The sequence below is a fragment of the Oenanthe melanoleuca genome, chromosome 6 (genome assembly GCF_029582105.1).
Source record: "Oenanthe melanoleuca isolate GR-GAL-2019-014 chromosome 6, OMel1.0, whole genome shotgun sequence".
NCBI lineage: Eukaryota > Metazoa > Chordata > Aves > Passeriformes > Muscicapidae > Oenanthe > Oenanthe melanoleuca.
The window spans coordinates 25,209,402-25,236,724 of NC_079340.1; the positions used below are offsets into that span (position 1 = coordinate 25,209,402).

The following is a 27,323-nucleotide window of genomic DNA, read 5'->3' on the forward strand; positions in this document are numbered from 1 at the left end:
GTTTGGATCTCCCTATGAGGAAACACGATGCTGCACATATGGTTCCAGGGCACAGGCAAGTCTGGACCCAGCTCACCCCAGTGCCAAGTCAAGGGCAAAGGTTCTGATTCAGTTGCATTTTGCTCTTGTGCACCCTGGGGTAAAAGGGAGCTTTGGGTGTGAGCCAGTAAAGCTTCAGGTCTTTTGTTTCCTGAAAATGGATGAGGAGGGAAAAACCCTCAGCAGTTCTTGGGTCTCCTAACAGAGCAAACAGAAGATTGAAACTTGCACATGAGCAAGCAGGGGAGGTAAAAGACAGCTCAGCAATTTAAAATTTATGTCAAAGACAACAAAATTCTCAACAGTGGAGGCAGCACACAACAGTTACTGCCACAGGTTACCACCCTGGACCCAGATTTGCCTCCTGTCTTTAATGTACAGAACATGATGCAGAGCAGCATGGAAGGGGAAACATCACTGTGGCCTGTTCCTTCCCTGCCCCTTCTAAGGCCCCTCCATGGGGGATCTGAAGGGCTCCAGCATAAGGCAATAAATTCCACCAAGAACTGGATCTAGCAAAAAGAAAACTCTGCAACTAAACCTTTGCTACATTACTTGAGAATATATATTGATCAGGAGGTGCTACTGGGGAAAGTAAAGCCCATATAAGGCCTGTTCCTCCCAAGTAAATCCATTTTTCTCAACAGCTGGGATGGGCACAGCAAGTGCCCTGGCAAGCTCCTTTTTCTGCAGTGTGAGCTTCCTGAAGACAATCCAATGAAAAGCTGTTGGTGGAACTTCCACTCTGATTTGTTACAAGAAGATAAAACCCTCAAGTCTCCTGAACAGACCCCAGAAATGTTTTCTAGCATGTTATTTCTCATGTTTCCCAGACTTTTATACTAGAACCATTAAAGCGAGTGAACAAAGGATGATTTTAGTTATATCTGACTTTTTATATTTTGCATGGAAAGAAAGTATGACCATTGCCATAATGCATCCATCCATACCTGGTGAGCATCTCCAGAGGGCACTATGTAGGCTTGGACAGGCTCCTGTACATATTTGGGATTCTTCATCACCTGCCGCAGTTGCTTCAGCAGCTCTGTTGTAATTTTCGGACTCATCTTCCTACCTGCAACTAAACAAAGCACAAAACTTCAGTGTTTCTCCAGCCATCCCAGGTCACCTACATGCAGAGGCTGGAGGAAGCTGTCTCCACTGGAAACCCCCCTTGAGGACAACTTGGCCAACATCAACCCTCTCAGACAAGAATTTCACCTTGTCTCTTCATTCATGTTCCCTGAGAACAGGAAATCAGGTTAAGGCCAGAGAGTCAAAGCTGGCCTGTCCTGGAAAGGATATTTCCCATCAGGAAAATGCCCTGTGGAGATACATGTAGACTTAGCACACTGGTCAACCTCTTCTTGCATGTGGACAGCACCAGGAACCAAGCACCTCAGACATTCCCTGTAACAGCCAGGAAAGGTCTTGGCATGGGAGCCAAGTACCCACAGATAAGAACCAGCCCCAACTATGAAGTGCACTGAAAGAAACTCAGTCTTTTCACTCTAGGGCTGGGGATGCTGTGGCTTATACACCACAGGAACACAGGCTGCTGGGAGACAAAGACATGCACATCAGGAACTCAGAAATGGACCAATTACAAATGTAACTTTTAGAAGTTTTACTGTAACCCAGAATTTCATTATGAACTAGTGACTGAATTAACTCAGACAAAAGAAATCTGCTCCCAAGGACATTCAGAGGGATGCATTCACCAGCCACATTGTCTTTGCAATGGATGTGCCTTTGGCATTGCAGGGACCAGCAGCCTCTCAGTGTGCACCCCCAAAACCCTCAGCAGCCAGCAGCCGCTGTGAGCACCTGGCACAGAGATGCATCAGGCCCTGCTGCTGTGCTGGCACAAGAGATGGCTGCAGTGGGAGGCACACAGTGGCTGCAGAGGATGACTGGCCAGAAAAACCATGAAAATCAAGCAGCCTGAACCTTTTCAGAAGTTCTCCACCCTTTTCTTCACTCATATCTCCAAAGCGTGCCCAAATTGGGATAATCCCCTTCCTGGTTTTCTCCCCACTCACTTCACATCTTTAAGAACTCTTATAACTTTAATGCTGTCACTTTCCAGGGCAAGGTGGGTTATGTGCTGCTTGAAGGCCATGCTATGAAGTATTTTATTCTCACCAGTTAATTTCACAGCTCGTTTCACAGCCATGTCTACAAACAGGTCACAGACTGGAGAAGGAAACAGCATGCAAGTCCCAAACATTTTTGCTTATCCAGGCACTTATTCTTTTTACACCTCAGTAGCTACCATGAGTCCCAGATGACATTACAGTCTTATGGCAAAACACAATGAGGCACAATCTCTGCCCTGTGATGTTTGCCACCTAAATAGGAAGGCAGAAAAACTGCCTCCCTTTCACAAGGTTTGATTTGACCAAGGTCACACAGCAGTGCTGTGACCAAATCACAAACTGAACCAGGATCTGATGCATCAGATATAAAGAAAACCCAAGACCACCATTCACATGTCTCATCATAGAAAGTTTAGAGCACACCAGACTTGTATGAGAATGACTGTGCCCACAGAGTATTTTAAAACTCAGAGCACAATAAGCAAACCAAGCTCAAAAGACACTATACACTACATCCTCAAACTGGTATCTCATCCCTTTGCTGGGGATTACATCTCAGATTTATTACCAGGACAAATTTGATTGTTTTATACAGTGTTTGCAAGCTACACTGACTTTATAATACTGTGATTGTTTCTGTTTGTCCTCCACAGCAAGCTGCTGTAACATTCTATAAGATTGCTGCTGATTTATGTTTAGATAGAATGAAACACACAGGAGAGAGAGCAATAACATAGCAACTATCCAGCAGAAAAGAATCTTTCTACAAACTCATAAGGACACAGCTTCCTTTCTTGGCCTGTACTTTGTCTCCAGGAGTCCAGAAGTCTCATATAAATAGGCAAGGCATGACAAGGCTTTGCCTTTTAATAAAGCTCCTTGCTGACAAGCCATGGTTTTCTTAGCAAGACGAGATTCTCTCAAGGACAAAAAAAAAAATAATTTAAAAAGTACTCTCACTGTTGAAAGATTTGCCTTTGATATTAACAACATAACTAAGGTAGACTAGCAACAAAACCCATATTAAGGAGGACATATATTTTAGAATACACAATATAAGAAGTGGCTTTCAAAATACTCTCCACAAACTTTACAATAAAAATTGTCTTCCAGTTTTCGGAGAAATAGAAGCTCTTTTCTCAGAAATAGTTGCTAGCCATTTACTCTGGTTACCCCTATAAGCCTTAACAGGTGACTTTTCTCCCTTGGCCATAATTACAAGCCTCTACAAAATTAAAACAGCTTCTCTATCATTACTTCTATCATTGTTTCATCAGTCCAGTGATTAAAATGAAACATAGCTGAAATTAAGGCAGTGGCTGTAGCAGTGCAAAAACCAGTCTCATTTCCTGCCCTAACTGTTTCAAAGGTATCAGGCTCCCTTGTTACCTGTCTCTGCAGTTCCCCACGTCTGGATGCCACTTGTCTCTGCTCACACAAAATACCATCCAGCTCTTTGCTCAGCCTTCATAAGCTCCACTGTGCCTGAGAAAGCAAAGGGCAAAACTGAAGTGGTTACAAACTTTGCCCTCCCATAAAACATTCTCAACCCCAGCAATGAGCTGAAAATGCATTAACACTACGTTCTTGGTGGTAAGATTAGAGATGCACTGAGGGTGAACCATGAGGAAACAGGGAACATCAAGGGCCAGGCATTTGCTTGTCAAGATTTATGATTAAATCTTGCAAGTGTCTGCTGGTTTATGCCAATTTGTTTTCTCAGTCACTTCGAGGCCACTCCCTGTATTATAGATGGGGAAACCAAGGCAGAGCAGAAGCAAAATGCAAAGTAACCCTGTAGCATGACAAAGAGTCAGAGCTGGATCCCAAAATCTGTCACTGTCTAGACGTACATTATCTACACCTCACTCAGACTGCAGGAGGCAGTTCTCCAAGAGCCCAGACCAGATCCTGCCTGGACAGCATCTCCATCAGACACACGGGGCAAAGAGCAACCACGAAAATGCTGCCAGAGGAACCAGACACATCCTCCTACCTCCCACATGCACACACAGTGATGGGCTGCTGCAAGCCCCAGTACCAGCAGTGGCCAGGGCCACCAGGCCACCGTGTCAGGGCGTGTGTCAGTGCTTGTGGAAGGGAGGCAAGGCCAGCAGATCTGGCTGCAGCTGGGTCTGCCTGTGGCTGCTGTGTTAGACCACCCTGAGTGTTCATACCAGGTTTTCTTCAGATATGCTCATCCTTGTGATGCCTTCCTCTCTGCTTTCTCTTTTATGAATAGTCTCGTTCAAAATAAGCACACTGGCAAGCACAGTCAGGAGCCAGCAGCAGCACCTCAAAGCCAGGACTGGCTGCACACAGCGCAGCCCAAGCAGCCACTGCCCAAACAGCCATACACTGAGGCACAAGCCCCACTGCTTGTCCCCTCTCCACAGTACCTGCAGCACCTCTAACTCACCAAACAGAATGGCAGAACTGTTAGGGTTGAAAAGGACCTTGGTCAGTCCAACCCCCCTGTCAAGGCAGGGTCACCTGAAGCAGGTGACACAGGAACACGTCCAGGTGGGTTTTGATGTCTCCAGGGAAGGAGACGCCAAGGCATCCCTGGGCAGCTTGTTCAGTGCTCTGCTACCCTCAATGTAAAGAAGTTCTTCATGTTGAGGTGGAACTTCTTGTGTTTTAGTTTGTGGCCACTGCTCCTCATCCTGTCGCTGGGCACCACCTCTAAGGGCCTGGCACCATCCTCCTGCACCCACCTTTAAACCATTTACATGCATTGATGAGATCCCCTCTCAGTCTTCTCTTCTCCAGACTGACCAGGCCCAGCTCCCACCGTATCTCCTCTGAAGTGAGATGCTCCTGCCCACCTAAAAGCCTGCCCCAGCCCTCCACAGGACTGACGGAGCCGCCTGGGCCTGGGCCCGGCCGTCAGTGCTGGATCCCTGCAGGGCCCGGGCGCCGGGCTGGGCCTGGAGACCCGCCGGGGAGCGGCTGGAGGGGAAAGCCAGGCCCGGCCCGGGCCCCGGGCACAGTCCCGCTGTGTGCCGCCAGCCCGGGACACCCACCCGGGGCCGGCCCCGCTCGCCGCGCCTCACCTGCCGCCAGCCCGCCCGCCGCCGCGGCGTCAGCGCCCACGTGGGCCACCAGGGCCGCCCCCATGGCGTCACTGCCGAGTCACGGGCGAGCGGGCGGGACCGCCACGGCCACCGGGACCGTGCACCGGGAACGGGACCGGCACCGCCACGGCCGCCGCCGCGCTGCCCGGCCCGGCCCGGCCGGCGCTGTCCCCCGCCCGCTGTGGAGCCCGGGCACCGGAGTGCGCTGCAGCCCCGCGGGGAGGGACCGGAGCGGAGCGCAGCCCCAGTCCCACACTCGCTCTGCCGCGATCCGCTTGGCTCTCGAGCTTCCCAAAATGCAGCGTGGAGGAGCCTTTGAGGCCGCTCGGCGGTGCGAGCCCCAGGCGGCGGAGAAGGAGCCGGGCGGGGGCTCACACCTGCTCCCCCAGCACCGCACCGTGCACAGGGTGAATTACTGAAATTGGTATTGTGAAGGAATTCTGTGCTGCGGGATGGTGAGGCACTGAAACAGGTTGCCCAGAGGAGTTGTGGACGCTCCAACCCTGGAAATATTCTAGGCCAGGCTGGATGGGGCTTTGAGCAGCCTGGTCCAGTGCTTGTGCTTGACACTAGATGTTCTTTAAGGTCCCTTCCAACCCATAGTATTCTGTGATTCTATGAAAATCTGGGCATTTGCCGTGCATGCTTCCTAATAAAAATACCTTCCATCGCCCTCCTGTGCCCTGGCAGTTTGTCATAGGTGAGCAGAAACAGGAGGCTGTTACAGAAATGCAGATGTGAGAAGATCACCACCAAAAAGTACTACAACAAAAGAAAAAACTCTGCTTTGTGACTGTGACCAGGCAAGAGGGGTTTGCCTGCAGCAGTGGGCTTTTGGGCGTCTCCAGACCAACCCTCTGCTGAAGCAAGGCCAAAAACAAAAGCTAGAGCAGGTTGTGTAGGGACTGTCCTGCTGGGTCTTGATTACCTCCAAGAAAGGAGAAGCACAACCACCTGGCTCCTGCTAGTGCTGACCACCTTGGAGCAAAAAAGGTTTATTTCTGATACCCAAGCAGATTTCCCTCATTGCAGCTTGCCCTGTGACCTTTTGCCGTGCACATCTGGAAAGGGTCTGGCTCCTTTTCCTCTGGCTGTTCTCCAGGCTCAGCAATTCCAGCTCCCCTGCAGTCAGGCCTGGCCAGCAACTGTGGTGTTCTCCACTCTGCAGGTCCCTGGAATACAATGTAAGGTACAACATGGCACAGCAAAACTTGTAATCCGACAGACATGAATAGAAGGTCTGTCCTGTAACCAGCATCCCAGCATTGGGAAGGGTCATTGGATGGGGCTAGGATTGCAGACTGTGTCTGAGGAGGGACAGGAGAGCAGGGAGGGAGAGGCTGGTGACCAGGACTGTTATAACTAGAAAATTTCTTTCCTCATTAACCTCCTTGGGTGAAGCTAATTGCTGTTTCCCGATTATTCTCACCTTATCTTCCAGCCTTGCCCACAAGGAACTCCTACAATCCTGGCAGTCTGGGCCAAAAAGGCCCATTTAGTTCATCACACATCAGTGTTCCCCTCGGGGTAAACTACAGCCGTGTTTTGCATTTGTGTTACAGACCACATTATGCTCACCCTGCAGAATGTTTGCTGAGAAGATTCATTTCTTGGAAACCAGCCAGAATCCAGCCATACTCATACTAAAGCACGTGTCAGGACATTTTAAAAGCACTGCAACATTGGCACGTTGATCAGGGAGATCATTTGCCAATGGTGAACTCTGCAGCTGAATCCAATCAGGGTTGTGAAATGGTTCTTTCAGCCTACTCTGACTCACAATCACAGTAATAATAATAATTTGGGGTTAGATTTTGAATTTGGCTGTGGCTCTTAATAGAGGGTTGTGGAAAGCTGCACCTGCTGGAGCTGTGCACCAACCCAGGGGAGGGAGAAGGATCAGTCTGAAACATTTCAGATGTTTGTCGTGTGCCTTTCCAGCTCTCCAAGTGGGGACGCCTTTTCCTCTCCTGTTCTGCAGCATTTTCAGTTTGTTTGAATTTAGGACAGTGGCTAAACACAAGGTAATCAGCCTGTGCCAGTGAAATCTTTTGTTTGATTGTTTTTTGCCAGCTAATCATTATTATATCACTTTGGGCTAGCTGGTGGACCGTGGGAGCAGTGGCAATCAAACACAGGGAGGAAAGAAAATACTTCTCCTATGTGGGAGTGTGACTTGGGGAGCGTGCACAGTATGAAATAATCAAGCTGCTGGCAGATCCCAGTGTACCTGGGGGAGGACAGGAAAGGGGAAAGCTCAGCATTTTCACAGAACTCGCCCCAGTTGCTCCAGGTCTTGAGATGCCATTCTGCCTGTCCACAGGCAGTCCAAGGAAAACAACTACAGTGTGAAAGCAGGCCTCTTCTCCTTCCTTTAGCTATCCTACAATCCCAGCATGAGAGGAGAACAAACCAGGAGGATTGAATTTGATTAACTTTTCCTCCTTTGGACTCAGCTCAGGGCAGAAATAACAAGCATCACTGTGGACAGACTATCAATGTGATATTGATGTCTCTGTGTAATTTAAAATAAATTAAACCACCACTCAAAAACACCTTACTGCATTGTCTGGTCGCCAAAATGTGCCCCCGTTCTGTCTTCCTCATCAAGTTCTTTATTTAATAAAGGTAGAAAAGTCTGCATTCCCATCTCCTAAAAATGTGCTAAAGGAAGCAGAAAACAGAAGGGAAAATATTGATGTCTGGAAGAGCTTCTAGGTTGTTACTGAGTGCCTGGTATTGCAGAGCCACATTGTTGAGTTTTCTGTACCCAGAGGTGACTTCTAACTGGTTCTGACTCATTGAGCACTAAAATTTAGACTAATTTGCTTTCCTTCCTGATAGAATTAATAATGACAAAATGATGAGTCTTCTGCATAGGAACCTCATTCCAGAGGGGTAATGATCTTGTAAGAAAAGATATTTTCAGATCACAAAGCATTTTGCAGACATCTCCTGCCTATGCTGGTGACAAGTCCTCTGCAGTGAAGAGCCATGTCACAGGTGGAGGTGTGGCTGTGCCAGGTGAGCATTGTCCTGTCTGTCTGCAGGGACCTGGGTGCACACACTGCAAGCATCCCAGTACCAGCAGGAGCACTGTTAAACCCATGAATTAGCCCTGAGGGGGTCTGGATTGCAGGGGGGGTTGGTGCATGCTGAATGAGCCAGTGGATTGCTGTTAAGGGCTTTGCCTGGATGAGCAGAGGAGGCAGCACTATTTATTTCGTTTAAATAATGTATGACTACTAAGTTAAATAAGAGAAAGCAGAGTGAGCTTTCCAGTTAAGCCAAAATGTTTAATGCTTGTTTCCTGGGCATTTTGAGTCCCTGGGAAGCTTTGAAGTGGTCCTAATGAACTTGCCAATGTAGATAATGTACAGTCTTTAATAATTAATTTATCAGGCAGAGCTAGCCAGAGCTGTCTGTGATATATGTTCTGAAATGTTTAAAGAGATGAAACTGTCTTTTCTAGGTAGTTGTTTGACCTCAAATAAAATGCTGAAAATTCTGATGCAAAGATCTTTTATGGAAGCACTTCAATCTACCTTGCTTTGGATTAAATTTTCCTAATTGGGCTATCTTTTATGTCCTTATAATGCTGCTTTTGCATCAGATAGCAAAAGAGAGGGATGAGGGAGAAAGACCTGAGAAGAAGCAACCAAAATTCCCAGAGACCAACCTCACCAAATGAGAGCCATTAACTGTTGTAATCTTGATCTGTATCAAGTGACCAAGACCAGGAAAGAAGCCATAAAAGAACTTGCTTTAGCTTATCAACCCTCCTATACCCATTTTACTTTTATTGTGGTTGCAGCTTTCATTTCCTTCACCTTCTTTCTTTGGGCACCTGTGAAATTTAGACTCCTGCTTTGTAGTCTAATCACCAAAAATTACCCTATCTTAGATATCCCACAGCCTTTTGATGGCAGATGCTGTTTGGCACCTTGGTGAGATTGTGGTGTCAGAAAGTGACCCAGCAACCAGTCTGTGACCAGGACATTTTTTTTTCCCCTCAAAGTAATGCAGCTTTTTGTGGGAGAGAGCAATAGAGACTGGGGATTTGTAGCAGGGGGTTGAGCATCTACACAGCTCTCACCAAGGACAGGGGATGCCAGTGGTTTCTGCCAGTGGCTTGGGACATCTCCTGGCCACTGGACAGATGAAAGAGTGCTCTCAGCCCCACTTCCCTGACACAGAGGCAGGTGCCACCAGCACCACTGGGGTCTTCCATTGCCATGGCCCCACAGTGCCACAGCCTCAGCACTGTTTCCAAGCTGGGAAGCACAGCAGGAGACACGCAGGCGGTTGGAGGTGAAGTGTGGGATCACTTCCTTGCTGCCAACACGGGTCCAAAACACATTTTCACAAGGTTGCACACATGATTGAACAGTCCCTCCCATCTGTTTGTGAGCACTGGGACTGCCTGGACAATAACCCACCCTCTGTGTTTGTGTTTCCAGGGGCTGTCCTGCAAACTGTCACGTGAAAGTTGTTTTATTCACAGCAACACAAGTGAGTTTGGCCATGCTCACATCTCAGTGCTGGCTGAGCAGGGTCACATCCTCCCAGCCCAGAGGCACAGCTCTGTCCATGTGGGGGACAGCAAGTGTTGGAAGTCCAGTTTTCTTCCTATTTCCACCCTAGAAAATTACCTAACAACAATTAATGCCAGTGTTTTGGTAGTATATAACAGCAGTGCTGTAATGTGCCAAGACAAGGAGGGGCCTGAGAACAAGAAAAAATTGTTTGTATTTTCAGCTCTCAGCTCTGAGTTAAATGAAGGTTTCAAACATGTGGCATGACTCCTCTTGGATCATGTTTAAAATAAATTTGGTATGTTTGAAAACAGTGAAACTGGAAACTGCAACAACAAATGTTGTGTTTGGGGGAAAAGATAGCAGGGAGAGAAGAAACAGGCCTATCTAGAGATCTTATCTTCGTTTTTCTTGGGAGGACAATTTATCTGGCCAGCTCTGGAAGCTGATCATGGTTGGGTGGTTCCCAGCAGCCGCATTTGGAAAGGAAAGGGAGGCAGCAGTAGGCCAGGTAGATATCTGAGTAGTTCCACGTCTGCTCTTTTAAGTTAAATACCAGATGTTCAGGTTTTGGCTGTAAACCTTTAACAACGGGTGAAAATGAAATGTTTGCTGCGCTCTCTGCCTGGCTCCGTTTCAACACCAAACAGTGCACACACATCCCCCATACCTGCACTTGCCTCTTTGCAGATGGCCCAGATTTGAGCTTCGTGGCTATTTCCAGCACTCCTTAGTTTTCCCTTGTCCATTCTAGCAGGAAAAGAGATGGGAAAAGCTAGTTCTAATGTATGCAGAAGAGACCACAGTGGTCACTGGTGCAGCACTGGTGTTAAGTGCTTTAGGAGACCATTTTGTTCAGCCTGCATAAAATTCTGCTAAGGAAGTATATCCTGATGAATTTAATATATTTATGTATATATTCTGTATTTAAATTTTAAAAGCATGCTTAGTGCACAGCAGAGACTTTATCCACAGTTCTTGTGATGCCATTCTTCCTCAAAGTCTTCACTAGCACAAACATTAACAGGGTGCTGTGACCTGCCTGTGTTTTGGCCTGACACCTGAGAAATATTTTTATTACACAAGGTTTCCTTATCTGCTCCAGCAATAAAACTAATGGATCCAGGTGTCTGCTAGGTCCTGTCCGCTTGGGAGGCAAATGAGAGCCCTCCTGTGGGTTCCTGCCATGGCTTGGGATAGTAGCACTTCTCCCAATGTTAACCTCAGTTTAGCATCTGAGATTGTCAGTGGATTTTGTTTCTAATTAATATTTGTAGGGCAATAGACATTTATTTGTACAGATATATAAAATGGCCACATTTTACAAGCCCCAGTTCCCACCTGAAGTCACTGCCTTTGTGAGTGAGGCCCACTCACCTGCTGAAAAATCCCTTGAGCCTGAATGTGTTGAAATAATTTGGTGTCCCAAGCTGTATAATATGTTAAATGAATCCCAGTACAAGAAACAGATGTTTATTCCAGTGAGTGCAGAAGTCCAGACACAAAGTATTGGGTTACTGTCTGCCTCAGATAACGGTACAAAGCAGAGAAAAGTTAGGATTAAACTTTCTACATGTGTTCAGTGTAGAAACTTTAAACCTTAAAAATGTAGCCCAGGTTCTGTGCCTGGCCTTTTGGGAACAAAGCTGCAGTTGCCATGAGGCATTCCCAGGCTGTGGTCAGCACCTGAGGACAAACCTGGATGCTGGCACATGTCCTGCACATTACCCCAAACTGTGAAGCTTAAGTGCTTTACTTTGGTGTCTGGCTGCATTCCTTGACTCTCATGCCCAAGGGACAGTGATCCACAGCCAATATCTGTGAGAGATTTGGGACCATCTGAGGCCTCATCTATCACATTTCAATTCTTTAGTCACTGCTGTCCTGAGATCTAACTGCAGAACTGGGCTTTTCAAATTAACTGTTTTCTCAAAATAAAGGCTCATTATATTTTGACTCGTTGGTTTTGTCTGTCAAATCAAAACTCTAGATTAGGAGTGAGAAAACCTGGGCTGATTTTATTTTCTTTCCCCAAATGAAATATGAAATATGAGGCACTCCAGAGAAATCTGGGGGCTGGGGTGTCTCTGTCAGGCTGGCTGCTTCTCTCTTAGCAACCCCATACTCACATACTCCAGAATGTGTACTCAAAACTCTGTGCAGGAGAAAGCAGGAGCCTGACAAAGCAAATGAGGTAATGAAAAGGATCTCTGTAGAAAGATCATGCATATCCAGGGATGCTCCTTGCCTGCAACTTTTGTGCCCTGCACTGATTCTTTTATCATCAGCATTACCCACATGGGTCCTGCTTGGGGTCATTTCTAAAAGACCTGTGGGTCCAGGCTGTGCTCTGTGCTTGGGGAGCCTGAGGGATCTCAGCCTTTGGCCCCACAGGAAAGCAGTCAGTGCAAAGCAGTGTGACCAGATCCCCAGCAGCTCTTGTCACCTGCAACCACTGTCCTTCAGCTGGCAGCAACTGCAGACAATGAAAAGCACCATTTTTGCATTATAAAACCTGTTTAAACAAACAGACCTTTGCTCAGAGAGAGCTTTGCCTCCTCCACTTGCCACCAATTGCTGTATCACAGGCAGTGCTTCCTGGCTGCAGAATCTGAGCTTCACTCCTAAAGGAGGAAAGATCTGCTGCTTCTTTTCTGTTCCTGTTTGCATGCCTCACCACGCTTGAAATGAGCTGTATCCTGAGTTATTCTTATACAAGCCTTCCCGTTGTTCATGTCGTGGGTTATGAATTCTGCCCCTTTGAAGAAATATGAGCCATGTTATGGAAAAGTGAGAATGATGTTGAGTCTGCACGAGATACTCATGGATGTGACATACAGGAAAAGGATGAGTGCTTTGCTCTGTCCTCATGAATGAAGCCACAGGAAGGAGGTGTGACAGGGCACTGGGTGAGCTGCTGAGAAATTTCCACGGTTCCTGATTCTGCACTGGCTCAATTTGCATCCTCATCCTGTATTTCATTGACTGAAAATGTTCCTAATAAAGGCTCCTCTGGCACTAAAAGTCTTGTCTCTGCTAAAAGGTTTTTTTAAATACCTAGCACCAGTGATTCAGATTTAATTTGTAACATTTGTGTCACGACAGCATGGCATGCTGATCAGGGCACATGTACCTCAGTACTAACATCACCTGGGATTGAGCAGACCTGGCTATATGTGCGTGTTTGGGAAGGAGAGACTGGGGAGCAGCCCCACAGGAAGAGATCTGGGGCTTTGGGTCAATGGCAAATTAAATACAAGTCAACAGTGCCTGTCAGTCATAAAGGGCCAACCATGTCCTGAGGTGCATCAGGCACAGCATCACCAGCTTGTCAAGGGAGGAGATTGTCCCACCCTGCTCTGCACTGCTGCAGGGTACTCTGTGCAGTTTGGGGCTCCTCAGTATAAGAAGGACACCAAACTATTAGAGTTTGTTTAGAGGAGTTCAACTAGGATGGTGAAAGCCCTTGGGGCAAGACTGAGAGGAGAGGCTGAGATATCTTGGTTTGTTCAGCTTGGAGGAGACTGAAGAGTGCCTTCATTGCAGGCTACAGCTTCTTCACAGCAGGCAGGAGATGGGCAGATGCTGATCTCTCTTGGGTGACTAGCAATGGGGCAGGAGAATGTGGAATGAAGCTCTGTCAGGGGAAGTTTAGACTGGACTTTAGGAAAAGGTTCTTCACTGAGAGGGTGTTGATCTCTGAAACAGACTCCATGGTCACTGCACCAACTCTGCCAGAGTTCAAGGAACATCTAGAGGATGCTCTCAGTTACGTGGTTTATTTGTAGGTAGTACAGTGAGGAGCAGGGAATTGGACTCAGTGACCCTCATGGGTCCCTTCCAGCTTGAGGTTTTATATGATCTTATGACAGTCATTGATCCCTTGCCCATCTCTCCACACTACACTGCTCCTATATTCTCATCAGTACTGCCAGCTGAACATTTGCAAGGATGGGAGAAAACACTTTGTGCTGACAGAGACCAACAGTGCCTCTCTGATGGCTGCAGTCTCCTCCCCAGGATGCCATCACCAGCCACACAAGGTGTATTTTGCTGGAACTGGAAAAAGACCAAAATGCCGCAGCCAAGGTCTTGGTGCAGGCAGGTGCTGAGCATCACCAGTCTGGAGCATCTGGGTTTGCTGCTGGGGCTCTGTGCCCTGCACTGTCCCTGTCATCTGGCATTTTGTTCCCCCAGCCCCAGTGTCAGCACTGGCTGTGCCCATGCCCAGCTCCTTCCCGAGCCTCGGCACCTCGCTCCTGGAGGCTGCTATCATGTGCAAAAAGGAAGGAGCAGGCAAAACAAGCACAGCCAGGAATCACATAATATTGCTGCAGTCCTGCCAGGAAACAGACTGTAGAAGTTCCTGTATTTAAAAGCCAGGAGATGAGTTTTATTGTTAGTAGTTGTTATAGTAACCTGAGGTGCTGGAGAGTAATACATGCTCGGCGCGTTGCAACAGACTCTGACAAGTTCAAGGCTGTTGCCTTGCTGCTAAATCTTGTTGCCAAGGCAATGCAACACAAGGAAAGAGCCTAGAGAAATGAATCCTGCTGACAGCTCATGCCAGCAGGCCTGGGCTGATTAAAAGGGAACTTTTAAAAGTGATGTTAACTTAAAATGCACATCAGCAGAAAGGAAAGGGGAGCACGGATATGGAGGACAGGATCCAGTGGAGGAGCAATGGGTTAATGTCAAGCAACAGGTAAAGGAAAGCATTTGATTGAAAAACAATGTGGCTGAACAGGATGTCTTAGCTTGTGATGCAGAAACGTGCCATATTTTGGAGGGAGTAAAAAAGAAATCACAGCATCCTCACTTTTTAAATTTGTTTAGCCTGGGCAGTACTGCTGTAATTTGCATGGGAACTTTGGCTTTTTCCCAACAGTTTTGACAGCAAAAATAATTTTCTCAGTAAATTTGTTTAGTGGCACAGATATTGTTGCTGCTGTAGTAAAAACCATGAAGTAGCTCAGTCAACTTTCAATTTTGTGTTCATTTCCAGCCTTTTAAAAATGCTTCCTGGTGAAAGGTTAGCTGGAAAACAGATGAATCTGCAAGCTGATTATTCTCTCCTGTCTATGATTCACTGTTAATGCTGACAGTATACTCTGAATTGAAAGAAGAATATTACCCCAAGGACCACAGAGTCAAAATAAATGATCAGCCCTGAAGAAGTCAGGTAATTGCATTAATTTCAACCACACATACAATATTTTGACATTGCTATGGGATACTAGGGTTCTAAAATTCAAGTACTGCAGAAGTACCTCAGATACACAATGATCTTGTGAAAATGAGCTTGTTGACTTGTCAATTGATTTGTGAATAACAGCATAACATTCCTTGGACAATTACCATAGCAGTATTCTGATCCACTCCTACTTATGCCCCATGTATTTTACATTTCCATAAATTATCAATAGCTAAAAATGACCTCATGTTTTCCTATTCAATGACTACTCCATCAGGTGCAACTTGCAGTACAATAGTACTTTACCTGGCCAAATGCCCTATGTGGGAATTTGTTCTTCTGCTGTGGATCATGGAAAAGTCAGGTCTGCAAGTACTTTGTATTATATAAAAATGGGAAACTAAGACGTGGGAAGTGATTTGCCAATTGAACTGGAATTTCTTTTTTTTTTTTTTTTCTGTGCATTCCTTGGCAGAGCCATCTCTATTGACCTTCATAAAAGTCAGGTTTTTAATTAGCTGTGAAATATTTTTGTACTATTTTGAAATTCTTAAACCGTGGGCCAGGAAGCAGGCAGGTGACTGGTCATATGCTTGCAGCTATCATTTGGTTTTCAGCAGCTAAATTATATTTAAAAAAGCTAGCAATGTGTTGCTTGCACCTTAGTTTGTTACTGGCATTTTCCACAATTGCCATAGCTAGCTGAGAGATATTATACAATCAGAAAGAGAAAAACTGGTTCAGGCAATTGAAGGGAACATGGCATTGCCCCAGAGGATGTTTTTATTTGGAGACTGTCCATTAGGTAAAGAAACATGAGAATCTGAAATCTGGGCAATAGCTTTTTTTTTTTTTTTTTAAAGAAGAAAAGAAAAAGAAACTCTATTTTTAGTCTTTGTTTAATTTCTCTGCTGGTGATTCCACACATGGTGTTATTTCTTAATATATTCAGTAGAAGGTTTTGAAGCCCTCCAGAATATCCTTCCTTTTTCTGAAGGGAAGCATACACAGAAGTCAGGCTAGTAAAAAGACAAAACACAGCAACATCAACATTTAGTTGAACTGCAGGACCCCAGAGCACTTCCAAGACCTGGCTCTCCTGTCTGCAAGTCCCATCTGCCCCTAAAGCCTGTGACAATAGGATCCTTCTTGGAAGCTTTCTAGACCATGTTTACCACTCTGAACCTGTTGTGTGATGCCTTCTCCAGGACAGATGGGATGAGCTGGGGAAGCTCAGACCCCCCAGGAAGAGCAGGGATGAAAAGCACTGCAGCTAAATGCAGCTTGGCACAGCCTCTAAAATATGGATGCACAGCCCAAGGGCATCCTCCTCTGCCTCCTTCTGACTCCTGTCCCCCTTCCCTGCTGTGCACTTGCTTGAGAGCCACCCCCAGAGAGCAGGGAAGCAATGTGGAGCCAGGACAGTGTGTCATCCAGATAGCTACTGATAGCAGAGCAGACAGAGCTATTTCCAGAATGATTAATACTATTAGCACATGCTGAAGCTTAAGGCTAAACATAAGCTTTAGAGGAATGGATTTTGATGTAAAAAGTGAATAAATGAGACAACTGTCAGAACAATGAGTGGTGAACCAAGTAAAGATTCTTAGTGTAGGAGATGCAAAGCACTGCCTGCTGGCCTGTTTTCACTGAACCTGCTGGTAAAATTCCCACTGCCCTTCAGGCTGGAGAAACAGCCCAGCAATAGCATGTAGCACAGAGGTAACCCAGCCAGCAGGCACCAAGGCTGCTCCCACAGCTAATTAGCTGCATGGCATTTGAGCAGAGGCACAGAGATGGTAACACCCTGGGATCCAAGGCACCCATCCTCCCCCAGCCCAAACCGTGCTCCACTGCTCCTGGAGCCTGTTTGAAGATCTTTGTGCTGCCCTTTACTGTACATACCTTGAGTGCTTGCAAGAGTACCAGTGTGAGAGCTCATCTGTCGCTGAATAGAGAGCACGTCTCAGAAGGGCCATCTGACTTGTGCTATCTTCTCATAATCCCTGCTCCAGAGGTCTCAAATGCCATAATTGAAAACCTGCTGTTCATCTTCTGAAAGTAAGGTTTAACTTATTGTAAGCAGCTCCCACAGGGACAGTATTTTGCATAATTACAGGGGATATGTGTAGCATTTTGCTGTTTTTCTTCTCCTGACACTTTCCTCACAGGCGACCAAGCAAATAAAATGTAGGCATAGCTGTGCAATATCCTCTTCCCCAATTCCTTTTTCTTTTATCCCAATCATCAAGTCTTGTTTTCTTATGGCTATAGCATTGTATACACAGGTCCTAATTTCCTTTTTGAAAACATAGCCTTGTTTTTCTTACATAAGACATCTTGAGAATAGATGTCTTGAATGGATTCACCAAAATCAGGCGGGTTTGTTACCTTAGATCTGTGTCTGCAAAGAAGTCACATGCTCAGGGTGTATCTCTGGAGTAGCTAATTCAGCTTGGGCCCAGCCACATGATCCCCCTTTCGAGTCTTGCCTTATGGCCTCTGAGGAATGTTGCATTGGCTGCAAGGGAATTACTAGGTCTTGGCAAGACATGTTAATATCTTCGCAAAGACTTGTTAGGGACCAAGACTTCAGCCTCCAACTATTTCCTCTGATAAAGCAGAGTATTCACAGCAGTTCATTAGTCTTGAATCGCCAGTCTGACTTTGAGAGAAATGAAAGTTCCCCAGAAACCAGAGGGACTCTGTGAGTAAAGCTGGCTGGCCTTGCCTGCCTGCTAGCAGGCTTCGAAACAGCAGCACAGTGTTGGACCTAGTTAGACAAACCAGGACACTTTAGTCCAGGGCTGGGAAAATAAACACCCATGTAGAAGAAAGATTATGAATTATGGCAATACCTGCTGTAATGGGATTTGAAAGCCCATCTGTCAGGACATAGGAAAAGTTGGATGCGGGCATGCAAATTTGATGTTTTCTCCTGAAGATTTGCCCATGTTCATACACCAAGCTTGTAGCAGCAACAGAATTACAGCCTTGTTTTGTTACAGCAGTTGTTTTGGGTTTTTTTTAACACTGTGCTATCTTTCCATTAGCATCCAACATTACACTGATAATCCTTGAAAGCACCAGGGCATGAGTATCATATCTGCAGCTGGATCTCTCTGCTAGGAAGCTCGTTACACAGCATGGAAAGAATTTTCACTATCTCATTTTGAATCATTGATAACAATATCACAAGTGAAGGAAATGTATTGTTCATCCATGAGATGGGAAGGAATCACTTCCACAGTCCCAGTACATTGCTGTCCCAAGCACTCCCTTGCAAGGCAGAGAGACCACATCTGAATTACACATTTTGCAAACCAAGAGCAGTTTTCCCAAAGCATGGGGGGCACAACACTGGTGCAAGGGACAGAGGGTGTATCACAAACTGGGTCCATCCATGCCAGCTTCCCAAAGCACTTGTATCATTGAGCTGAGCTTCAGAGCACAGCACAGGGAGCATTAAAGGAACCTGAGATCTGGCCCCCAGCAGCAGCAGCTGGAGTGCTCCATCCGAGGAAGAGTATCTATCAGAAAATCCCAGCTGATTCACAGCCCCATTCCTTGGCTGCATGCTGGGCTCTTTACACCTCTGGTGCTGGAAAAGGAAGTGGAGCAGCCGGTTCTCATGTACGCGTTGAGCAGCTTTGAAAAGCCCCCCAGTTGTAGAAAAGCACAGCAGAGCTGCGAGGTCTGGAGCTGGTTTCCTATCTGAAAGCCAGGCAGGATGCTGGATCTGTAGCTGCAGTTTGGCTTGACAGGGGGCCAACTCCAACACCGCTGTTCTCATCTGCTTTAGTGGCAGCTGAACATTTGTGTGCCATTTTCCCATCCGGCATCATACAAGCCTAAACCAAAGACTAAAATTCCCCCAGCTTTCTGTAGAGTGGTGGCATGAATTACTGTCTTGTTCAGTGCCATTTTCTGTCACCCAACTGACACTGGTATCCAAATCAGGGACTTGTCCCATTCCAGCCTCCCTTGGCCTGTGCATATCCCTAGTTAGACACATTTAAAGAACTCACTACAGCCATGCTTAAGCCCTGAGAAAAAGGCATCCCAGCAGAAGGGCAGAGAGCCAGCTTGATCAGCCACTCACAGTGAGGTGTGTTCAAGCCAGCTAATGGGTAATCCTGTGTCTACTTACCACAAATACACAAGATAACTCACTGTCCTGCCTGGCAGAAGAGTGTTACTGCCTCTTGGGAAACAAGCCTTCCTAGTCAAAGATTATCCTTGTAGATTAAATAATCAAGCCAAACTAATGCATATATATATATATATAGTTCACATGGATTCATATGACGTGTTGCATATGCCTTATGTCAGTCCATCTGATGGGGTAGAAACCCAAAGGGGAGTTGTTTACTACACAGAAAGAATGGGAATATTCTGGTGAGCCTCAGCGTGGCAGAGACTTGTTCTCAGAGGTCGTAAAAGACTTCTGCAGCCTGCTAATTATACACTAGCCAAATCTTATTACAAACAAGTAATAAGTATAGGCACGTTTGTTGGTTTTGCTAATGACATTAATGTCCTTTTTGATGATTTGCAGAGCTCTAGGAGGCCAGAGACTCAATTTGTACTGATGTATCTCTCACTCTGGTGAAGTCTAGGAAACTCTGGATGTTTGATAGCTTTTCACCATCTATCTTTAGACAATCCAAGGTCTGTTTTCTGCACAGTAGTTTGAGCTGCTTCATCTGCTGTATAACACACACATTCAGAACTCTAATTAGATAGTGGATCTGTGTATTATTTTCTGGTGTGTAAGTGATGGTACGTAGAATTACACATTATTCTTCTTAAAGGGAATTTGTGCTTTTACTCCTCCACAATTTCCTTATCTCCCTCAGCTGTGACACTGAGGTCTGCACTGTAGATTCATTTATCTTTCCCCTGTGGAGTCCCAAAGAGTTCAGATATCCCGGTTAAAACCCCAGACTTTGCAATTTAGGGTAAATCATCACAGGGTAAGAGACAGACTTAGAGCTGGTTAGTGCACATTCTGAAGAATTACCAGGATTTGCTGGGCAAAGAGAGGCAAAGGTTTTTCTCTTTTCTCTATCCACATACTTCTGTGACTGATTTGTTTTGAGTTTCCAGTGTCTGTTTGCACAGACCTGATCATCAGTCCCACTGCCCTTCTCTACTTCCTGTCTGAGAACAAATGGAGACAGTCAGCAGCAATCTCACATCCTTTCCTACGAAAACCACTGGACACAATTTGTCCCGCCAGGGAAATCAGTGCTTTAAGTATGTGAGTAATCCACTGATTTCATAGGAATATCTCTGCATGGTTTTTCTCAGCCTGCTCTGATGGCTGCAGTGACAGAAGGACACTGCCTTGAGCCACTCTTGCCTGCTGCAGGCGGGTGCCAGGAGCTCTGTGCTGCAATTTGGGAGCCCTGCTGTGCTGGGGCAGCGAGCTCTGCCCCCAGCTTTCCATCCAGCCATTCCTAGCATGACGCATCCCTGGGAATACACTCAGAAACTACAGATGAGGTCATTCCCAAGAGTCTGCTTAGGTATTTGGGGCCCTTGACACTGAGAGCAGCTAAAATCTTATACTCTGTGAATGGTTTTTAAAGGGAAAGTGGAACTCTTTTTATAGTACATTAGCTGTTTGCTATCTTGAATTGGTAAATTATTAACTCTACAATTGTTTATCCTTATTGTTAGATACTGCACTAATACACATTCTTCTATCTTACTTGCCTCCTAAGAAGCTTTGGGAGTGACAGATATTTATCAAAATCCAAAATAAAACATTATTCAGGAATTAATATTGTTTAAGTATATTAACAAATCTGAGGCTGATTTCAGTTGCTGAGCTGTCCTTTCAAGTGATCCATCAAATATGAAAAGCAGCAACTTTGGCCCAAACAGCTCTGAATTTGACTTGATGCTCTAAACTTCAAAACATTTGTCCAGGAAATTACACCACATGCTCCTCTGTGGGCCCTGAGATAGAACAAAAAGCACAGCATGCAAAGATGCCTCACCACTGAGGATGGGGTACGACTCTTTGTCCTCTATTCAATTTGTCTTGGGGTAATGATTCTTCATTAGAAAGTGGAAGTCCAGGGTAGTTACAGAGAACCTTTTTCAGAGTTACTGAGTCAACATGCACATCTACCAGCCCATGACCTTAGACTCCCATGCTTCCACGTTCCTCTCCCCCAGGCTGGGCACTGGGCTCCCCAGCTGTTGTGTGTCTGACACCCATGTCAGAGATGGCAATTGAGGTTCAAGTCACCATTAATGAGCTGACAAAGAATCCTTACCTCATTGTTCATCCAGCATAAACCTTTTGCTGGGTGCAGATGGTGCTGAGCCAATAAATGGGGGTTTCTTGCTGCAAAGGGACATGTTGTGCTCCAAATGCATCATCAGAATCACAGATTAGTGATGTCTTTTTAAATATGTGCTCTGAACATGAGTTTTTCCTTCCAAAAATAACTTTTATTTTGTTCATATTAGAAGAGCAGGATGTTCTTTCCTGTCCTGAAGGGATGAGGAGGAAATGAGAACTATGGGGTTCTTATATGGTATGAGCTACCATTCTTTCTGGATTAGTCCTGTGAATCTTGATTTTTTTCTCCCCAGGCTTAGCATTTTATTCCCCATGGACCTCATTTTGCATTCATTCATGCTGTTGTTACTCCAGTGAAGCTCTCTTTGATATCAAAAACATTCCTCCATGTTTACAACCTCTCATCCTAAGGCAATAGGCATTAGAAGGGAGGCAACCTACTGAAGACAGTGCATGCTAAATGTCTCAATTGCCTTTTCGAAGGAGATAAAGTCTGTTGAGAGACATGAGTGGGGGCAGAAAGCATCCTTTCCTGTACTCTGTGTTCAAGGAAAGAGACAGCAGCTTGGAGGAAATGTGAATGTAATGGACTGTGCATTTGTATCCCATTGTACCAAGGTCTGACAGGAAACACTTGGGGTTTGATTCAGGAAAAAGTAAATCCTATCCCTTTATAACACTCTCATAACCCCAGTTATCCTGCAGTATTTGACTACATCCCTGCCTTTAATGTATATATTCTCACAGCTCTCTCCAGAAGACCAGAAGGAAATCTGGTCACTGGGGAGAAGGGGAGGCATGGGAAGAGATTTTACAGTATTTTCCATCCAATGACCCTCCTGAGTGACAGCAAAAGGCCAGCAGCTCTTCACTTTTAAACCAAAGGGACTCCTGAGCAGCTGCCGTTATTGACTGCCACAAAAAGCAGCTCCTTACATGAGAAAAGCTGCGAATACAAAACTAGATAATTTCTGAGCAGCCCCTGCCAAGCCCCTGAGAGCTTTTTGTTGCCATTGGCCTTCACTGTAATGTGTAGATGGTTGCAGTGACTTCCCAGTGCACATTCAGGGCCAGACACTCCTCAGCAGGCACTGGAGAATCCCTTGGTTAGAGGCTCACCCTGCAGCAACATGGAAGAGGTTCCAGCTCTCAGCGTTTAGCAACTTTGTTCCTCACACAGCCCACTGAGTTCTGTGGGATCTGTGCTGGTCCCAGGAAATGCCTTTAATCACTCCCAAGGGAATGGCCAGGGTCAGGCAGCTCTTACAGCCCTTTGTCTCTGGGGAACACGCAGTACCACCAGTGCCTGGCATTTTCTGTACAGCTCACCAAAGATTGCAGAAGAAGCCAGCGCCCCACACGTGACCCAGAAGAGATGGATTGAGGGCATTATGCCCTTGGTTGAAAAGGGAGGCACCCAGGAAACCTTGTGGTATATATATATATATTTTTTTTAACTAGAACTAAAGTAATTTGGCATGTGTGTCCCCTGAGCTGCTTCCTAAGCCACAGCTGCATGAGGAATTATCTAGCTCTTAGCTGAAGTAACTTCTCAAACAAACCCCAAACATGTAGGTCATTAAAGTGCTAATAAAAAAAAAAAAAAAAAGTTGATGAATCTCTGAGCAGTGCTCTGATTATCTCTCTGTGGGGAATGAAGAACTCATTAACATGAGCTCTATGCCACTCCCTCCTCCTTTCTCTGAGTTTGGCATAAAGCAAGGAAACAAATGTTTGTGGTTTGGCCAAGTTTCTAATGAGTAGCTCAGCTAGGTCCACTGATTAGACACGTGGCTTTATGGAGGGTGGAAGGGCTGCTGTGCCATGTAAAGTGGGAAAGAGTGGCAAAGCATTTCTGCCACATTGGGTTCCCAAAATGGAAACACTTTACTTCTTGTGTGGATTTTTTTCAATGTATTTAGCGAGAAATGTACACAGAGAGGGTTTCCTTGACCTGGCTGACAGAGAAACTGTGAGATCCAGAGAGAGTAACAAAGCCAGATGTATGTCTGAGGACTAACTTTCCAAAAATTGTTGGAGCTTACTATGTGTTTGGTTTCACTTGTTAAGGGAGGGTTTTTAATGCTAGGATACAATCCAACCCCAAAAGAGCAGTCCTGCCTATCATCTGTCCTCCCTGCTGTAGGTGTTACCTGTCCCTCTCCACAGAAGGATGTACACAGCAGGAGTACACAGGCAGAGGTCTCCATTTGCTGCATCTCCTGCAGGAGCTGCAGCACAGGGATCTGCCTGACTAGAATGGCCCAGGCCACTGACAATCCAGGAGCACCTGGCAGTTGTTTTGAGGGACAGAACAAAGCTCCAGAACGAATGGGAGAAGTCTTTTCCATGCAGGAAAGTTTCTCCTTGATCATGCTTGTAATCCATTTGTAGCCTGAATCATCAGTACTTGTCAGCTTCATAATCCTTCCAAGACTAAAGTAAAACTCATCTACATGCCCAGCAGAAGAAAACTCACCCTACAATAAACCTGAAAGGCATACGCTGGGATAAGCAACTGCTGCCTCTGAAATTCAAATATCAGGGTGTGTGATCAATGTCACGCAGCACCTCAGCACTCAAATCAACCTCCTGAGACATCGAGTCTGTCCCCTGCTGCTGCAGACAATGCACTGTATAATGACTTTAATAAACTACAACTCAAAAGCAGTGAGATTTTTCCATTCCAAATACCCCCTTGGGTAAGGCAGTATTTGATTGCTCTAATGGTTGACAACTCTCTTCTGGTTTCCAGCTGAAATCTGTGTGTGGCCAGTTCCTATTCATGTGCCAGGACCCTCTCTAGCTAAGCAGTTGTCTGGGCCAGAGCTCAGAGTTCAAGGCAAAACTCCACCAATTTCATTCCAGTGTCACCCTCACTTTCAAAACCATGCCCAAAGTTTGCAATTTCTTGGCCTTTTCAAATTCAAAGTTTATTAAAACATAATACAGCTGTAATTTTTTTTCCAAAAGGAAATAAAAACAAGGGGATGAATATGGATGGAACAGCCCTACTAATTCCATGAGTGTTAAACTGAATTAACAGGCAAATTGGAGAAAGCCAATTGCATCTACCTTCATAGCACATGCCACATGTAGTTATATATTCCTCCTGTGCCCAAGGTAAGTTTAGATTTCCAACAGCCACCAGATAGTTAAAAGTCTTGTATTAAATAGCAGATGCTGTGCCACCTCATCCCCTTATTAGTGGCAGGGAACCTGCAGGTTCCTGTGGTGCTGGTGTGCTCAGATGGAGCCATCTCAGTGCTGTGTACACATTTGCAAAGTGTTCTGCATCCTGTCCCTATTCAAATCGAGTACCCTGTGGCTGGACAGTTCAGTGCCTCAGGCACTTTTTCCTCCAAGGATCTCTCTAGCTCCCGAGGGCCCTTGCTCACTTTGCTGAAGGTCTTGTAGCTCCTACACTGATGTGGTGGCAGCTCCAGCGGGCTGGAGCCTCTCTGGTGACTCCATCAGGGTCTTCATCCCACCCTGCTCCAGCCCTGCTGCTTTCCCCATGATCCTTGAGGGGCTCTTTAAAAGCGATCACTACCCAGAATTAAAAGGTTTTGTCCCCGAACCTACAGAGAATTAGCGAATGCGTGTAATTTTACACCTGTAAGCAGCAATGCTGGTTTCAAAGGGACCTTCTAAAGCTTTCAAGCATATTTTACAAAGTTTCTACTTGATCCTGCTTGTAATTCACTTCTAGCCGGGATTATGAGGACTTGTTGGGTTTGAGGACTTCTGCATCTTAGAAATTATTAAAAACGCAATTAAAATACAGAGGTGTGGTGGTTTGATTTTGTTGTTTTTTGTTTTGGTTTGCTTTGCATAAAAAGAACTATCACCCAATGCTTCTATGACTTCAAACGTCTGGTCAGAGCCGCTCAGATGTAACAAAACCAGCCCTGAAACCGAGAAACCGAGTAACTTTGGGTGGGGAACCAAGACAGGGATGATTTCAGCTGCAAAGCGGAACAACTACAGAAAGCCAAGAAAACAAAAAAAAAAAAAAAAAAAAAAAAGGAGAGAAAGAAAGGACAGCGTTTGCCAAGATGACTTTAGCATTTTGTGCAGCTTTTTTAGCTAGGGCTGCTCTCGGCAAAAGAGCTTTCTCCTGAGCAGCACGAGCCATCTGGAGAAGCCGTCTGCCGCCTTCCAGCCCCAACAACTGTTTAAATCTCTCAGAATTTCACTTCCAGCCCAGCGTTTTGCTGTTGTTGTTGTTGTTTGTTAGGGGGGCGCGGGTTCTTTATCCGTGCTTCCCGCACACAGCTCCCCGCATCCCCGCGCGCTGGGAGCGCCTCTCCAGCACTCCCGCGGGGATCGATGCTCCAGCCCCGCACTGCAGGTACAGCAGGGGCGACAACAATGGAGGGCAGCCGGGGCGGAGAACACAGGCCGAGCTGGAAGCCGGGGAAGGGCGAGGGAAAGCACCGTGATTCCAACTTGGCGGAGGGGCGGCCGGGGAAGGGCGCTGCCAGACAGTGATCCGGCGGGAGGAGGAGCCCAGGTGTCCCTTCCTGCCACATGGTGCGCCGCCCCTTTCCCCGCCCGCCCGCGCTGCTGCTGGCGCTCCCGCCGCCGGCGCGGGGATGGACTGCAGCACAAAGGCGCGGGCCCGCTGAGGTAACGCCGCCGGGCTGCGGGCAGCGCCGGGCCAGCGGGGCCGCTCCCCGCCCGCCCGGGCGAAGGCAAGGGAAGGGAAGGCGGGCGGAGGCCCCGAGCCGAACGGAGCCGCGGGGGGAGCGCGGGGCCGCGGGCGGGATGGGGCCGTGCGGGGAGCTCGCCCGCGGGTCTGCGCCGGCTCTCGGCCGCGGGAGATGCTGCAGCGCTGTCCTTCTGCTGAGCGGGAGGATGGGGCTTTAAATAATGCGCCCCCGCTCCGAAACTCCGCTAATCAAATAAAACCCTGGGAGTGATTGTCGTAACTACGGAGTGTCCTTGCTCCGCCGCAAGGCTCCGGACTGTGTATGCGTCTCGGAAAACTTCTCAAAACGTGCGTTATTTGGGGGTTTTATTTGGTAGTGGCGCGCAGCTCCACCTCCGCCGTGGCTCCGTGCGGAGAGCCGGGGTTGCGCTTCCCGGCGCGGCTCAGGATTCCGGTCACGGCAGCGCGGACCCGCCGCCGTGCCCAGCATCAGCCCAGCTCGCTGCTGCCCTGGGCACCCACCCCTGCTCTGTCCGCAGGCTGGGACTATCTCCATTCTGTGCTTGTCTTAGCGAGCAGGAAATTCGAGATTGCTGCCTTGATCTTTAGGCTCCAGAAATGGGGATTTACGATGGGCCTTTTGGGAGTTTGTTTCTCGGTGTTGGTCGGTTTTCATTTCGCATTAAAAAGCTTATTTAGGAATTCAGAGCGGAGTTATCAGTCAGCGTTCGCTGCAGACTTCAGGGCAGGCAGTGTCTGCATGGCTGAACGATGGGATTTTGGCAGGGGAGCCTTGGTGTGGCTCTGTAAGGAGGGTTGAGCATGCCTCAAAAGCCACAACCCGGCCGTGGAGGTGGGTTGCCTCTGTCTTTTCAGCATCATTATGTTACAGGCAGGTTGAGCCTGAACCTGCTGCTTTCATTCACTTGTCCTGTACTCGTGTCTGGAGGGTAGTGATGTGATACCAAGTGGAGGAAAAATGTGTAGGCATCTGCCTCATCTGCGTAGTTCCACTATGTGGAGGAGTTAAGTTTAAAAAAACAAATAGATAAAATCAATGGCAATGAATATCCGGGCAAAAAAAAAAAAATAAAAAAAGAATGGCCAAGGGTTATAAAAGCATGAATGTATGGAATTGCTGAATTGTGTGGGAGAAGTTGCCGCTTAAATGAGCTTTGGTACCAAAGGAATGAAGCTGACAAACATAACCTCAGCGTCTTGCTGTGCCTGGGGCAGCTCCAGGCTGTCTCGCTTACCTTCTGGTCCAGTTGCTGATGACTGGAGAGAGGCACAGGTATGGCTGTGTGTGATCTGCTGGGAAGGGACGGCGCTGCCTTTTGGGGGGAGCGCTGCAGGACGGGGCAGGTTCTGCACGTGTCTGCTTTGACAGCAGCTCAACCCTTTGC

The 27,323-nt window shown here is 46.7% G+C and overlaps 2 protein-coding genes across 9 annotated transcripts in view; one reads left to right on the forward strand and one right to left on the reverse strand.

The window, feature by feature from the left end:
- XPNPEP1 (X-prolyl aminopeptidase 1) overlaps positions 1-5,265 on the reverse strand; it is a 30,641-nt gene extending 25,376 nt beyond the window's left edge. The window contains exons 1-2 of the mRNA XM_056494780.1: positions 5,195-5,265; positions 990-1,120 (exon numbers count right to left, since the gene is read on the reverse strand). Of these exons, the coding sequence (XP_056350755.1) occupies positions 990-1,120; positions 5,195-5,258 (195 nt within the window). The 5' untranslated portion in view covers positions 5,259-5,265. The remainder of the gene's footprint in view (positions 1-989; positions 1,121-5,194) is intronic.
- Positions 5,266-25,348: 20,083 nt separating this feature from the next.
- The window catches only part of ADD3 (adducin 3), a 91,988-nt gene continuing 90,013 nt past the window's right edge, over positions 25,349-27,323 (forward strand). For 2 of the 8 annotated variants that reach the window (XM_056494761.1, XM_056494769.1), the window contains exon 1: positions 25,828-25,960. The gene's annotated coding sequence lies outside the window, so the exon portion shown is untranslated. Of the gene's footprint in view, positions 25,618-25,761; positions 25,961-26,031; positions 26,266-27,323 lie in introns of those variants that run through there. The other 6 variants (XM_056494766.1, XM_056494770.1, XM_056494765.1 and 3 more) reach the window with 6 other exon arrangements.